The sequence below is a fragment of the Mugil cephalus genome, chromosome 2, assembly GCF_022458985.1.
Source record: "Mugil cephalus isolate CIBA_MC_2020 chromosome 2, CIBA_Mcephalus_1.1, whole genome shotgun sequence".
NCBI classification, from domain to species: domain Eukaryota; kingdom Metazoa; phylum Chordata; class Actinopteri; order Mugiliformes; family Mugilidae; genus Mugil; species Mugil cephalus.
In genome coordinates, this window is record NC_061771.1 from 16,110,587 (window position 1) to 16,123,649 (window position 13,063).

Below are 13,063 nucleotides of genomic sequence, written 5' to 3' on the forward strand. Positions count from 1 at the left end.
AGTGAACTAAGACACAAACAAACACACAAAATCCTTTCATCCAGAGACTGCTTAATTACTATGATTAGCGCCCTAAACAGCACCCTTGTCACCAACAATCACATGGTACGACTGCTAACATCTCATCCAGGTTGGTGGTGATGCACGGCACAGCAGAGTTCACTCCAATGGATTCCAGTCAATCAAAACAGGGTCCCCTTAGAGACTGAGACGTAGATCAAGACACTGATACAGAGTTTTAAGCATTTAAAGCTCACGACAAGAGTTAACGTGTGGCATCAGACGTACACCGATCAGTCATAAGATTATGACCACCTTATGTGCCCCCAAACCAGGTGTGACTCACCAGAAAATGAACATGGGTCTTCTGAGGGTGTCCTGTGATGTCTGGCAGCAGAATGCTGTTAGTGGGAGCCTTCGGGTCCTGCGGGTTGAGGGGAAGGGTCTCTGTGGATCAGACTTGTGCCAGTGCATCCCACAGATACTTGATTAGTTTGTGATGTAGTGAATTTGGAGGCCAGGTTAACACATTGTGCTGTTTTTAATGTTTTGTTTTTGTTTGTTTTTTTGTTTGTTTTTTTATTGTTCCTTAACCATTTTTGTGTGTGTTCCTGTGCATCCTGCTGGGGGTGGCTGCTGCTGCCATCAAGGACTGTCATTGCTATGGAGTGGGGGTGTCTGGCCTGTTCTAGGTGGGTGGTGTAAGGTGTAACATGTCTAAGTAGCATCCACATGAACGCCTGAGTGTTGTTTCCTGGATGGTCAGGGCTATTGACTTCTACTGTCGGTGGTCATAATGATATGCCTGATTGGTGTATTTCATGGGCCTAATGTTCCAGCCTATTTTGAGACTTAATTTGTTTTTGCCTTCAAATGTCCAATCAAATGACTTTTAAATATACCTGTTTAATTGTATGACATTTCTATGGTTCGCGTTTGGTTATGTTTGGCCCTAACATGACTTGGTTGGGGAAAGAGGTTTGAAAGCATCTGGGATTAAATTGCTATTTGATTAAGGTTAGGAGTCATGGTTACATTAATAACCATCTTGCTATTGAGAGGACCGTGGCTTTAATACACACACACATTCCACTGGGCACATGAATACGTGAAAACATTCAGCGCGTAATTGAATGCATACACAATGCACTGACATCCTTCGCAGATTTTTTATCTTAAATCAAAGACACAATTCACACAAGGATAAAGAGTCCAAACTCTGCATTAAGACGGGCTAATAAAGGCTGGATTATACATTCAGCACACAAGGTCACAGGTATGGCTGAAACATTATCAATACATTCGAGTGCGAATCATTGTCAGTAAAGAGCTGGCAAAAGTAAAGTCTTGGAAAAAAAAAACCAAGGTGATTGCTGGTCCCTCTTCGCCCGGAACTGGTTATTATACATGGGACTGAAAGCACACGCTGAAGGTGGGCATGTTCAAATTTTATCTACTCAACGGAGCAAAACCGGATAAGATCCAGATGTGGGATACACAGCTGACTGCTGCATGTGCTGTTCCCATAAAACAGTATGCATATTCGTGCTCATTCTGCCACATGAACACAGTTACACGGTTAAGCAAATTCAAGCGATATATTTCTTGAGTTAGTATGTATCAGTTAAGTTTGATAAGCTCATTGTCCTAAACAGATGCTTTTGTCTCAAATTGAAAAAGGAAAACGTCAAACCTACCTGTGATTCAGACAAAAGCATCATTTTCAAAAGACCCATAGCTTATTTAGAATAACAAGGGATTTTACACTTTAAGTGAAATATGAAATTCTTATATTTTCTGTACAGTACTGACAAACGGCTGCTGTAGCCAACCCTCAAATCCTCGACTTTGGGGAACTCAGAAGTATCTTCTTGTCCAAACGAAATAGCTGAAACTGAGCTACTGTTACAGATGAAAAAAAAAAAAAAAAAAAAAACAGGCATCAAAATGTTCAATGTAATTATTGATAAAGTCGTAACGGACTGTACTGTAAATCCATAACTACACAATTAATGGTTGACGAAAAAACCACAAACCAACCTGAAGATGCAGAGAGCGGTTTAGAAAGCTATGTGCAGTATAAGTTATATTATAGAGTTTATTGCTATCTGTTGGGAATTCAACTAAGGTTAACACACTGCAAGCTTTGTTCACTGCGCATGTAGAGTCCACCGATGAATGCTGAATACGTTTGCCAAATTACTCATGTGCAGTAGCATAATGAAATATTCGGCGATACTTCCAGGTACCGAATGGTCATGACATACGTGGTAACAAGATTTCAAGAGCTGCCCTGTGCGAAACAGACTCTCTTTGTCACGCAGGACTCACTATGAAATGGACTCAATAAAAAAAAAAAAAACAGCACACAAATTTAAGTGCAATAGGAGGGAGAAAGGCAGGCCGACCGCAAACCCTCCAAACAAGGATGCGTCTCTGATTTGTACCGTCACAAGAACGGAGTACGAGGTTGGTCGTGCATCCGGAGGTGGCGTGCAATTAGAGGAGAACGGAAACAAAAAATGTGAACAAGGTCCAGCAAAGGGGGGGCGCAGAAGTACACATACTTCAGTCGGTTTCCTAGCAATTAGAAATGCCATCGTATAGCCATGCGCTCGACCAAATAACAGTATGTAATCCAATACTGTTTAACAGTACACTGTCACCAAAGCCCAAAGAAGAAAATGTCTGGAATGAGTTGTGAAGTTTACTTTGTCAGTTCTTTACATCCAAGTATTGAAATGAAAGATTTCTGGCCAGAGAACCAGAGGAGTCGTTTCACAGGCTATCCAGGTAAAAATAACATTGTCAGGCACAGTTACTAGCAAAGAAGTAGACACTCAGAGCAATAATTCCAAAGTCAACATGCTCCGTCTCAGTCCTCAGGAATTTTTCATGAGCCACCACTTATCTTGTCATATCAGATTTCTTCCACCAGCTTTTTTGCAGGGAATAGAAAAGGCACCTTTAGGGCAAATTATTCTCTTTTAATCAAATCACTCGGTATGGCCTGAGGAGGTCTTTCCATCCCCTTTGAGTCACTGGGTCAGGCGGCACTAATGCATGCAGCCACTAAAAAACAAGAACTCACATATTTACTGTGCATAGAAGGAGCAGCAGTTTGGTGTCTTTTTATCTGGAAGGGAGAAATGAGACTCAACAGGAAAATAAAAAATACAAGAGATCAAGGAACAAAGTGGTGTCTGGAGTTTCCATCACAAGTGAAATCCCAGATTTTCTCACTCCCTGTTCATGGAACAAAATCGAACAACTTTATTCTGGAGTGCAGTCGGTGCAAGGGGGAGCTATAAAATATAAATTATACCACATAACCCTATACCTCCCAACTGAGCCATTTGGTTACAACTATACTCCTGTTCGTTACACGGGTCCAGTGTCTCTGGTATGTCTATAGCGTCGACATGAATTATATTCTAGCCCGGCTGAAGAACATATGGATTACAAGTGAAATGTAATTTCCCTACCAATTGGACAGTTGCCACCCAGTGACACTGAAGTGTTTATTTTACACAGTTGCTGGTAATTAGTTCTGGACAGAATCAATTAAGGCCACCCCGAATTAAAGCTGAAAATGTTAAGAATCATGACTGTGCCTCGGAAGACAGAAAACTGACTTAGGCACGTGGTTCTCGAGGCTGAGTTGTGCAAAATGTGTCCCGTCGCATGTAAAGACACCGAGAGTGCTCGGCCTCTCTCAGTTCTCAGTTTTCCCGATTCTTTCCTTGAGGAATATGAAAGCATTTTGGATTAACATGTGAAATGAAGCCCGGAGAGGAAAAAAAAAAAAAAAAAAAAAAAAAGGACACCAAAAAATCAAAAGCATGTAAGTACATGTATCAGCTTACAGTTTAAACACATCTCGTAGCACAGGGGCTGATTTTAATCTGATTAACTCGTCCTCTCCAAGTGTGATCCGTCTTCTCGCCGCCGACTATCAATACTATCATTTAGTAGATTAAAACTCTTAGAGATATCAATCTATGTGATAGTACAAGACTAAACACATCTTTAACGCTCGTGTCATAACAGCTGTTAACCCCCTTCATTACCTCCTGCTCTTTATGTCCCTTCTTTTTTATGTCAAGAATCACATGAACACAGACCAGGTTTCATAATGTTTTCTCGAGTGGAAGTGTGCGAGATTTAGTTTCCTACTTTGTGCGCTGAGGTACAAAAAAAAATGTAATTATGTCTTTCATATGTATATTGTTTTAAATCAACTATGCCTCACACTGAGCTCTTTATTAAATTAGGAGTTCATGCGATCCAATTTGTTTTAACATTTCACAGAGATTCTGTTTAGTCGCTGGAGCCCGCGGCTTCGGTTACGGTGTCTTGTTCAAAGATTTTCATCTCAAGCCACCACTAGGTATATGACTCCACTCCCCATTTCACAATATTACCTTTTCTGTCACTGCCAAGACACACTATCAGTCACTCCAGAGATTATTACGACTGAGGACAGATGGAGAGGAGCAGGGCCGTATCGGTGCACCGATGACCCACAAAAAATACTCCAAGAACAGAGAGGGTGGATAGGAAGAGCTCTCTCTCTCTCTGCTTTCCTGAATATCTACCTGAAAGTATATTTTTCCTTTAATCTAAAAAGAAATTGTGTTTGATTTCTCTTCTTGTCCTCCACTTAATATTTCCTTTCACCTGTGCATCTCTGAGGTTAAGCTCTGTACTTCAGAGCGTAGCCTCATTACTAAAATTGCACGGAAAATGGGAAACAACACGGAGGTCAAGTAGTGATTATCTCCCAGAACGAATCAAGTAAAATACGGAAACAAACAGCAACGCGCGAGTGAGAGGCGAGAACTCGGATGCGTGGGTAAAGGCGTAGCTACGCCAAGTAGGGTTATCGGTGCAGACTTCTTTTCAAGTGAAGAGCCGGGGAGTGAGAAAGTAGGAAAACAGAGAGGATGGAGCGGAGGGGGGAAGAGGAGGGAAGAGTTCTGGATGTGAGCAGTAATCAGAGGAAGCCAGCGGGGGGGACAGGGAGGGTTGGTGGGGTCAGAGGAGAGCACCGCTAAGCAGCCTTTCTCTTCATTAGCAGCCTCTCTAAGGGGGGCGTCACAGGCCTACCTGTCCAGCAGATTATTGAACCGACTAACCAGTGGCTCCAACCCCACACACACATGCGCTCGCGCACGCTCTCCCCTCTCTGATTCTCACAGACCCAGAGGAATCACGACCTATAGCTGCAGCCGCGCTGACAACTTTAACTTTTTCTTTAACCTCACGTTGTGGCTGCACTGTGGGCTGCTGCAGGGCATCTGTTTGCTGCATAACGAGGACATTCAGTTGAACGTTGCCTCCATTTTTTTATTTTTATTTCTTTATTTCTTTATTATTAATGTGGAGTTTAGTTTTACAATTGCGAGTTTTGTAAAAAATATATGTTTTGTTGTTAAACCCGTGTTTCCATTCGGCAGGTCACACTCACAAACTGTTAATCTGGTAGATGCAGAACAATGTGCAACAAAAGGGACGTACAGAAGTGCGTGTTAAATAGTAAAATGAAACGTTAGTGGTTAAAATTTGTGCTGCTAGTGCGGCGGAGGAAATGTGAATTGCTCAGACCCCTGGCTGCTCTGGCAGAGAGACAGCAGCATGGAGATAAAAGTAATGAAATGACACCCCAGGAATGTAAATTGGCATACTTCTGTGTAGGAGCAGCACCAGCCCATGAAACATCCCTGACACGCACTCGGACCAGGCCAGAATCCTGCGTCAGACATTAATCTCGCGGGCGTCTCGTGGATGAGAGCACGAGAGGGTTTCTTCTGTGGCGCTTTTTAAGTGGGGCCGTTCATCTCAATTTCTCTATCATTGTTCCTCTTTTTGCCCCGCTCTCTTTCCCTCTCCTTGCCTCCTAAGGCGTTCAGAAGCGTCCGCGCGCAAGTGTCTTCCGCTGACAAAATGAAATTCCTCCGCTCGCGTTTCACTGACACAGGTTTGAGCTCTGCGAGTTTCCTCTCTGAGGTGAACCGTAACGCAGGGACACACGGGCAGGCACTACAAATCCACTGAAGACCGCAGCTTTGCGTAAAACCAGCTATACTGGTGTTTACCCGGTCTGCAGACTTCTTTGTTTTCGCACTATCACAAACAGGCCCGGCCATCAGTTGAAACGAGACCGAATATTTCAAGAAATCGATAAAGTGTAGCAGACAGACAGCAGACGGCAGAAGAGAGAATTCTCCAGAAAGCTGAGTTTTCAACTGAGGGGTTTAAAACCTGAAAAACAACTTTGCATTTGTTACTGGCATGTATATAATGAAGACGGCTTATATTTATTTAATATATTTAAAAAAAAAATAAATCACTAACATATGTGCGCTTGCTGTCTGGAAAAATTGCAGAAAGCTGCACTGAACTACAAAAATGAAGGCCCATATCAACAAGTGGCGAAGAGCCTCTCTACATAAATGCATGTAAGCACAAATTAATTTACACTGTGTCTGGAGTCACCAGCTGGCCTCTCAGGCATGGCCTAAAACTTTTTAATTTGTCCAGAGTTAAGAGAAACGACTAAGAGTTTCAGGCAAGCATTAAAAATTATACTAAGCTAGGGGGTATTTTGTTAGTTTGGATTGGATGTGGCAGTGTCTCGTTTATAGGGCCTTTATGTGCACACAATTTGTGCAGGCACTACTGATTTTATAAAGCAAATGGAAAGAGAAAAGTATGAAAAGAAAATGCTGAGAATAAGCAGTTATGAATTACTTCAGTGGGACTTGGTTGAATTTCTTTCTTTTCTTTTTTGCCTGCTCTAATGACTTCACACACACACACAAAAGTTGCAAAAAGGAAAGAGATTAAAAAAAAAGTTACCATTCCCAAAACCTGATGTGGTTAATCTTAATAACTTAAACACACACGAGCACAAAAACAACAACAGAAAAAAAATCATATTTACCATTGCTGCATGTTGTATCTGACAGACCTCGATGCTCCTGGCACTTTTCAAACTTGGAAAGCTTGGCGTCCTCAAAAAAGTCTGATTTCGCCCTCAAGTGGGGAACTTTCTCCTCTTCAGTCCTGCGCGCTGAACGCGGTGACTCACGGGTGGTTTTTCTTTTTCGTACCAACTAAGAGCCGAGGTTTATGACAGTTTTAGCTGTAACACGGGAATAAGGTCACTCTTTTTATCCCGAGAATCGCAGGGTCTCCGGCTGCTGCTGCTGCTGCCGCTGTCTCGCTGGGAAGAAACGCGCGTCGGTTGGATACGCGTCGGTCTCTCAGAGAAGAACGCGCGACCACGACACGCTGTCGCCTCTCCTTCAAGCAAACCGTAAAGTGAAGAAATCGAGGAAACGGGGTCGCAGACTGCCAGGAGCTGGGTTGTGACTGCTTGTCCTACCTTGATGAAAAACGAACAAAAAAAAAAAAGAAAAAAAATTACCCGCCTTCCTACACTTCCCCGGTGATTTCCTTCTGCGGAGTCAGCACACTGCGCCGAGAGGAGCAGCGGACGGTCCGGGCTGGAGAGAAGGTGGCTTCTGAGTTATGCTGGGTGAAATCAGACTAGTGTTTTACACGCTGCGTGTGACTGTAACCCGAGTGACTGTCGGTCCATGGAGTGTCCGTGCCCGATGAGGTGATTTACGATGTCTAGTCAGTACGAAGAGTCACATCTCCCTGCAACAAAAATGTGTCAAAAACCCTTAGCCCCAAGATAAGAAATTGGCAAAGAGTCGCGCATTACAGCTCGTGGAAGCACAACAGCAAGGATCCGGCGTTATTCAAAAAAGACACTATATGTTTTTTGTTATACATTGCGTAAATGTTCCCGAAAGAGCAATGAATAAAAGAAAAAAAAATATAAATACATGTGTTTTGTTTATCATTATTCTTTGGAATCTTTTACATGTAGTTTTAACTCTTTGGCGAAACAAACATTTCATTTCATGGCAAGAAAACTTTTTCTCCCCCACTTTTTTTTTTTTTTTTTGAATATATTAAGGCACGGACGCCCGTGTGCGCGCGCGCACGCGCACACGCTTTTGGGGAAATAGTTTATGTTTTCTCTGTGTGCAGCTGGGATGTGACACTGATTTCCTAAGCTGTCCCTCAGATCCGTCAGAAGTGGGCGCGCTCATTAAAGTTTCATTGTGCACTTGTTTTTATGAGGATTTGCTCAACATTTGACTAAGACATCTCAAGAGTGAAGAGTTGAAGGAGTGAGACGTGTGTGCGTGTGTGTGTGTGTGTGTGTCTGAGGAGAGAGTGGAACAGAGAGAGAAACATTCTGTGCTCCTCCGAGTGCCTGCCTGCCTCAGCCTGGCTCCTCCGCTGGGGTAAGAGAGGCAGCTGAATCCCAGGGCAGTCATTTCTATCAAGTCAAGCGTCTGGAAGCCCCACTTGCATGTTTGGTCAAGGGGTAAATAATAGATCAGGGATTAGGCTTGTGTAGAATTCATTCCAGGGTAACAAGCTACTGAGGTCCCAGGATATGCATATTCATTCGTAGGCCAAGGCCGTGGGAGAGCGAGGACCATATGCCTGTTTGTCAGTGGGCTTAGATTGCTAATTAAATGAGATATTACATACTTATGTGAGCAACAAAACAAAAAGCCTTTAAAGGATTGTCCAGAAGAAAGAAAAAAAAATCTATTTTGTGTTGACTTGATGTGCTTTGATGTTGCTTTAATTTAACTCAAGAAGTGTTTTCTCTTCGGCTGTGTTGATGAGCCATAGACACCAGGAGCTGTGGAGGAGTAATATGACTGCTGCACATCAAAGCACAGTGTGACCTTTTTTTCTTTGTTGTTGATATGCTGTTAAACTATCAGCTGATGAATCTATGTTACGACAAACAAAAGATGATATAGTGTGGTTATGATAGTGGGTGTGTGGATAGCCGTGGCATACTTTCAGCTTGTAGTTATCTCTTTACTTCGTAATTATCGCAACAACCGTACTTCAGCGTTGCTCGGTGGACGGCGTTGCATGAGCGGGGTCAGCCGCCCTCTGGCTCATTGTTGTTGAAGCAGAAGTTAAGAAACCACTGGCTGATGTTCCGACAAAGAGAGGATCAGGCATGTAACGCCGTATCCGTTCACAGCAACTAATGCGTGAGTTTTGTTTTCAATAATTATGTCTAGGTGCTCACAGGATTTGGGTAAGATTCCAGGAATATATTGCCTTTCGTGCAAATTACTTTATTAGCATTTATCATTAAAGGACCAGCATGTAGAATTCAGGGGGATCTAACGTCTGAAAAGGAATGCTGTATCAGGAATTCTGTTTTCATTAATGTATAATCACCTGCAACTATGAATCATGTTATTTTTAGCTTATAGAGGTCCTGTATATTTGTATAGGGAGCAGGTGTTCTTGCCTGCAGTCCACCATGTTTCTACAGCGGCCCAGACGCTGACTCTTGTTTTTGGCTTATAAAGTGGTGGGCTTTCCTACAAATTTGTGAATCCTTTTTCATCTGGACATTTTTTTTTTTACCAAACCCTTTTCCTGGTTACCAAGCCCATGACTCAGGATGCCCTCAGGATGACATTATACTGAACATCCAACAAATTCTACAAGCACAGTTCTCCTCTGGCCTTCGCTGTTTATGGCTTACATTTAACACACTCACAGAAACTTGTTAATGGAACTAATCCAGGAAGAAACTCTCTTAACTATTTAACTAGTAGGGGTTAACTATAACTTCTGAGTTCCAGGAGTCCATTAAACCCCATTAACACTCTTGCACTGGGACAGTCAACCCTGTGACATTTACATTTCACTTCAGTTTAAAATATGTTGGGTTTTAATAGCATTTAATCAGTCTATAGTGTTACTCTGTTAAACCAGCTGGGCCAGTAAATGGATAATACTGGATTAATGTAGATGTAGACTTTAAGCTATAAGTGAAAGTGTGTGTTTAAGGTAGTTTACACTTACTTACTCCTTGTTTTCTTTGTTGAATCAAAGAAAAGCATGTGCGCTTTTAACAGGACAGATGTGTTTCCATTGTAATTGTTACATGTGTCGCACCATTAATTTTTTTTTTTTTTTTTTTGCCTGCGTTACCAAAGTGACCTCATGTTGGGCCCTGAGAGCTGCCTAAACATACTGCATGGTAAAAGCGCGACCAGCGAGATGCGAGAGCTAAAAGCATTCTGTGTAGACATCAACTTTCAAACGAGAGTTACAAATGATTCACCATCTGTGGTGGTCAGGAAGAATGAAATAGAACCGAGAAAGCGTCCAAGAAAAGTTTCAGATGCTCCAGATAAAAGATAAAAAACACTACACTCAGATAAAGGAAGTTCTAAAGAAGAAAAGAATCTGTCAGTCAATAAAGAAAAACACTGATTATCATCAGCGTACCTTCTCTTCCTTATGAGAACTGAAACAAGTGAAGGAACATTAGACTGCAGACAGTGGCAAATCTAGACTCTAGACTCAGAAATATGCTGAAACTGTGCTGTCCCCACAGTCCAAATTTGAGAAATTTGTCACAGTCTCGATATAACGGGATCTCTAGGGAGGGTTGTGGAGTATTGATGCACTGTAGGGTCTTTGTTTAAAGCGGTTTATGGTTGCCATTGCAAAATATGGCAAAAGTTAGCCATCTGGGGGCTTATTTTCTCATACTCATTTCAAATTGAAAGTACCAGGTCAGGATTACGGGATTTTCAGACCTGGGTCGACCCGCCTTTGTTGTGCTTTCACACTGCCAGCGGTCCCAGGTCGGACCTCCCACTGTGAGAGCTGTGTGCCTGTTTTTTCCTCCCTCTCATACGTCATCGCATTGACAACGTCATCTTTACACATTTAAGTACAGTACACTCCGAGGTAAATAATGGACAGCATGGGGTATTTTTTTTTAACGCTTTCAGTTTATTGATGAAGAGCGGACCGGTCAAACCCCTGTCTTCCAAAAGGCTGATATTTGAATAAATCACTGTGTCCCGCACAGTGCCCAAGATCTGCCACCGAATCTCCTCTTCTCCTCAGATTTTTTTTTTTTTTTTTTTAAACTGTGGGTTATCGCTATACAAGCTGTATATAAACACACTCGCACATGCTTTCCCCGATCGGTGCAATGTCCCAAACAGGATGAAGGGAACGATTGTGTAACAAAACTTTTGACTTGTTTGATTTAGAAAATGAACAAAAATCTTTGCCTTTCAGAGATCGTTCTCTTATTGGAGTAGACCACCATGTTGCTCTGTTTTTGAGCAGCTCGCAGCCCTGGAGCTTCTACAATGACACAGTCTGACAGGCCGTCCAGTGACAAAATCAGAACGTGACAGGCGGGTACATCAACGTCATCGTGTAAATTAGTGGGTCGACGCGGCATTCCTGTTCACAGCGAAGCCGAGCCAAACCGATAAAATCCCAGATCTATTTCCAGGTCAAAAACTCGACCATTTCACATTGGACGAAAACCACGTTTTTTTGTCTGATGTGAAAGTTATTTCATATTTTTCTTGGGATCCCAAAAATTGTTTGGTTTGCTTGCTTAGATACCTTTAAGAGATCCGTGCTGTGTTCTTTTTAAAAAAAAAATAAAAATTAAAAATTAAAATCCAGTTGGCATTTAAAAAGACACAGACATTGAACGTCCACTGTAGGGGTAGCAGTAAAAGCATCTTGATAGGGAAGTCAAGTATGTGTTTATTTGTCATTGTGACAGGATCCCACTGTTCGCTAATTACCCGGTGGGACCGCTGATAATGAGCTATTGAACCTGCAGCTGAAGTGCTCCACCTCCTGGGATGGCCATCAGCTGCAGCACCACTGTTGTGCGGATCCATCTAATCCACAGAGGTGCTCCTGTTCATTAATTTCCAGTCACTACCAAAGCAGCACAGAAAGGTCCAGAAAGGTCACTTCAACCATCCCCAGGAACCCTGACGAGTTTCCACAGCACTGGCTCATACTGTAAGTCCTCTCCACTAGTCAAGAGTCAGGTTAGTGGCTCAGTTCACTTTTACTTATAGTATGAAATTTTTATGCCACAACTATGATGCAACTGTATTTTCTAGTAGGTATGTGCAACCTTAAAGACGAGTCATTTTAAGTGGAAGCTAAGTTCACAAGTTTGCACAGACAAACTTACAACATACAGCACCCTCTGTCTTTCAGAACTTGACCTGAATGAGTAAGGAACAAAAAAAAGAAGTGCCATGATCATTTTAGACATGCACTGCTGGTTGATCATAGAGGAATTAAAAGGTCAGGTGAGCAACACTCAAGTAAAACTCTCAGTTTGATTCCCCTTAACTCACAGAGACAGAAGGGCGGGTGCTGAAAATAAGACAAATACTTTCCTCATCTAAAAGCTGTTTTCCAGCCGGACAACATTTACTCAGGGCGATCAATGTCCCATGTCCTTGGTCTCCTCTCTCATACTCAAGGGAAATATGAACTTAAATACAACCTCACCACCTTAATTTACCCTTTCGCCAAGCAAAGGACAAGCTCTCTAGTAGGAGCCCAAGGGAAATAGACTGGCTCCTTGTTCCCACACATTCTGAGGGAGGTAACCGGGGTTGGGATGGCACACTAGTTGGGTGAGTGTGGCCCTGTAGTTCATGGCACCATGGATACACAAAGACACACACATACACATTTGCTGCTGCGTTCTGAAAGGTGTTTCTTGTGTGGATCAATTCCTCCTTTATGAGCGCTCTTGTCTGCTAAGGAAAGGACCAGAAGGTCATCAGATGGGAGTCAAAGAGAGGTCCACGCCATCTCATTGTGGCTGGGGTTAAGACATGAACGAGAGGGCTTGTGCACACAGTGTGCGGAGACATGGGAACGGGGGAGGGGCCTAACGGGAGATCTTCGACATCACATGCAGTGAGGAACTACGGCAAAGACGCAGTGCGAGGTTTATGACTGTTTCTGATTTAGAATAGGCTGATTTGGGTGCACAGATATTGTATGTCTTAAGGCTGAAACAGGGAACGAGAAATGGTAATCAATGGTTTCTCTGTCCGGGAGATTTGTAATGCAGTCCAAGGTCTCACAGGATTCAGCATGAGGATGGCTCATGCTTGAGGTCAAGAGTGGCTGATAG

General features: G+C 42.7%; 1 protein-coding gene across 1 annotated transcript in view; it reads right to left on the reverse strand.

The window, feature by feature from the left end:
- Positions 1 to 7,814, reverse strand: part of bnc2 (basonuclin 2) — a 159,179-nt gene extending 151,365 nt beyond the window's left edge. Inside the window, exon 1 of the mRNA XM_047579525.1 lies at positions 6,947 to 7,814. Coding sequence (XP_047435481.1) covers positions 6,947 to 6,949 — 3 coding nt within the window. The 5' untranslated portion in view covers positions 6,950 to 7,814. The remainder of the gene's footprint in view (positions 1 to 6,946) is intronic.
- Positions 7,815 to 13,063: the final 5,249 nt, after the last annotated feature.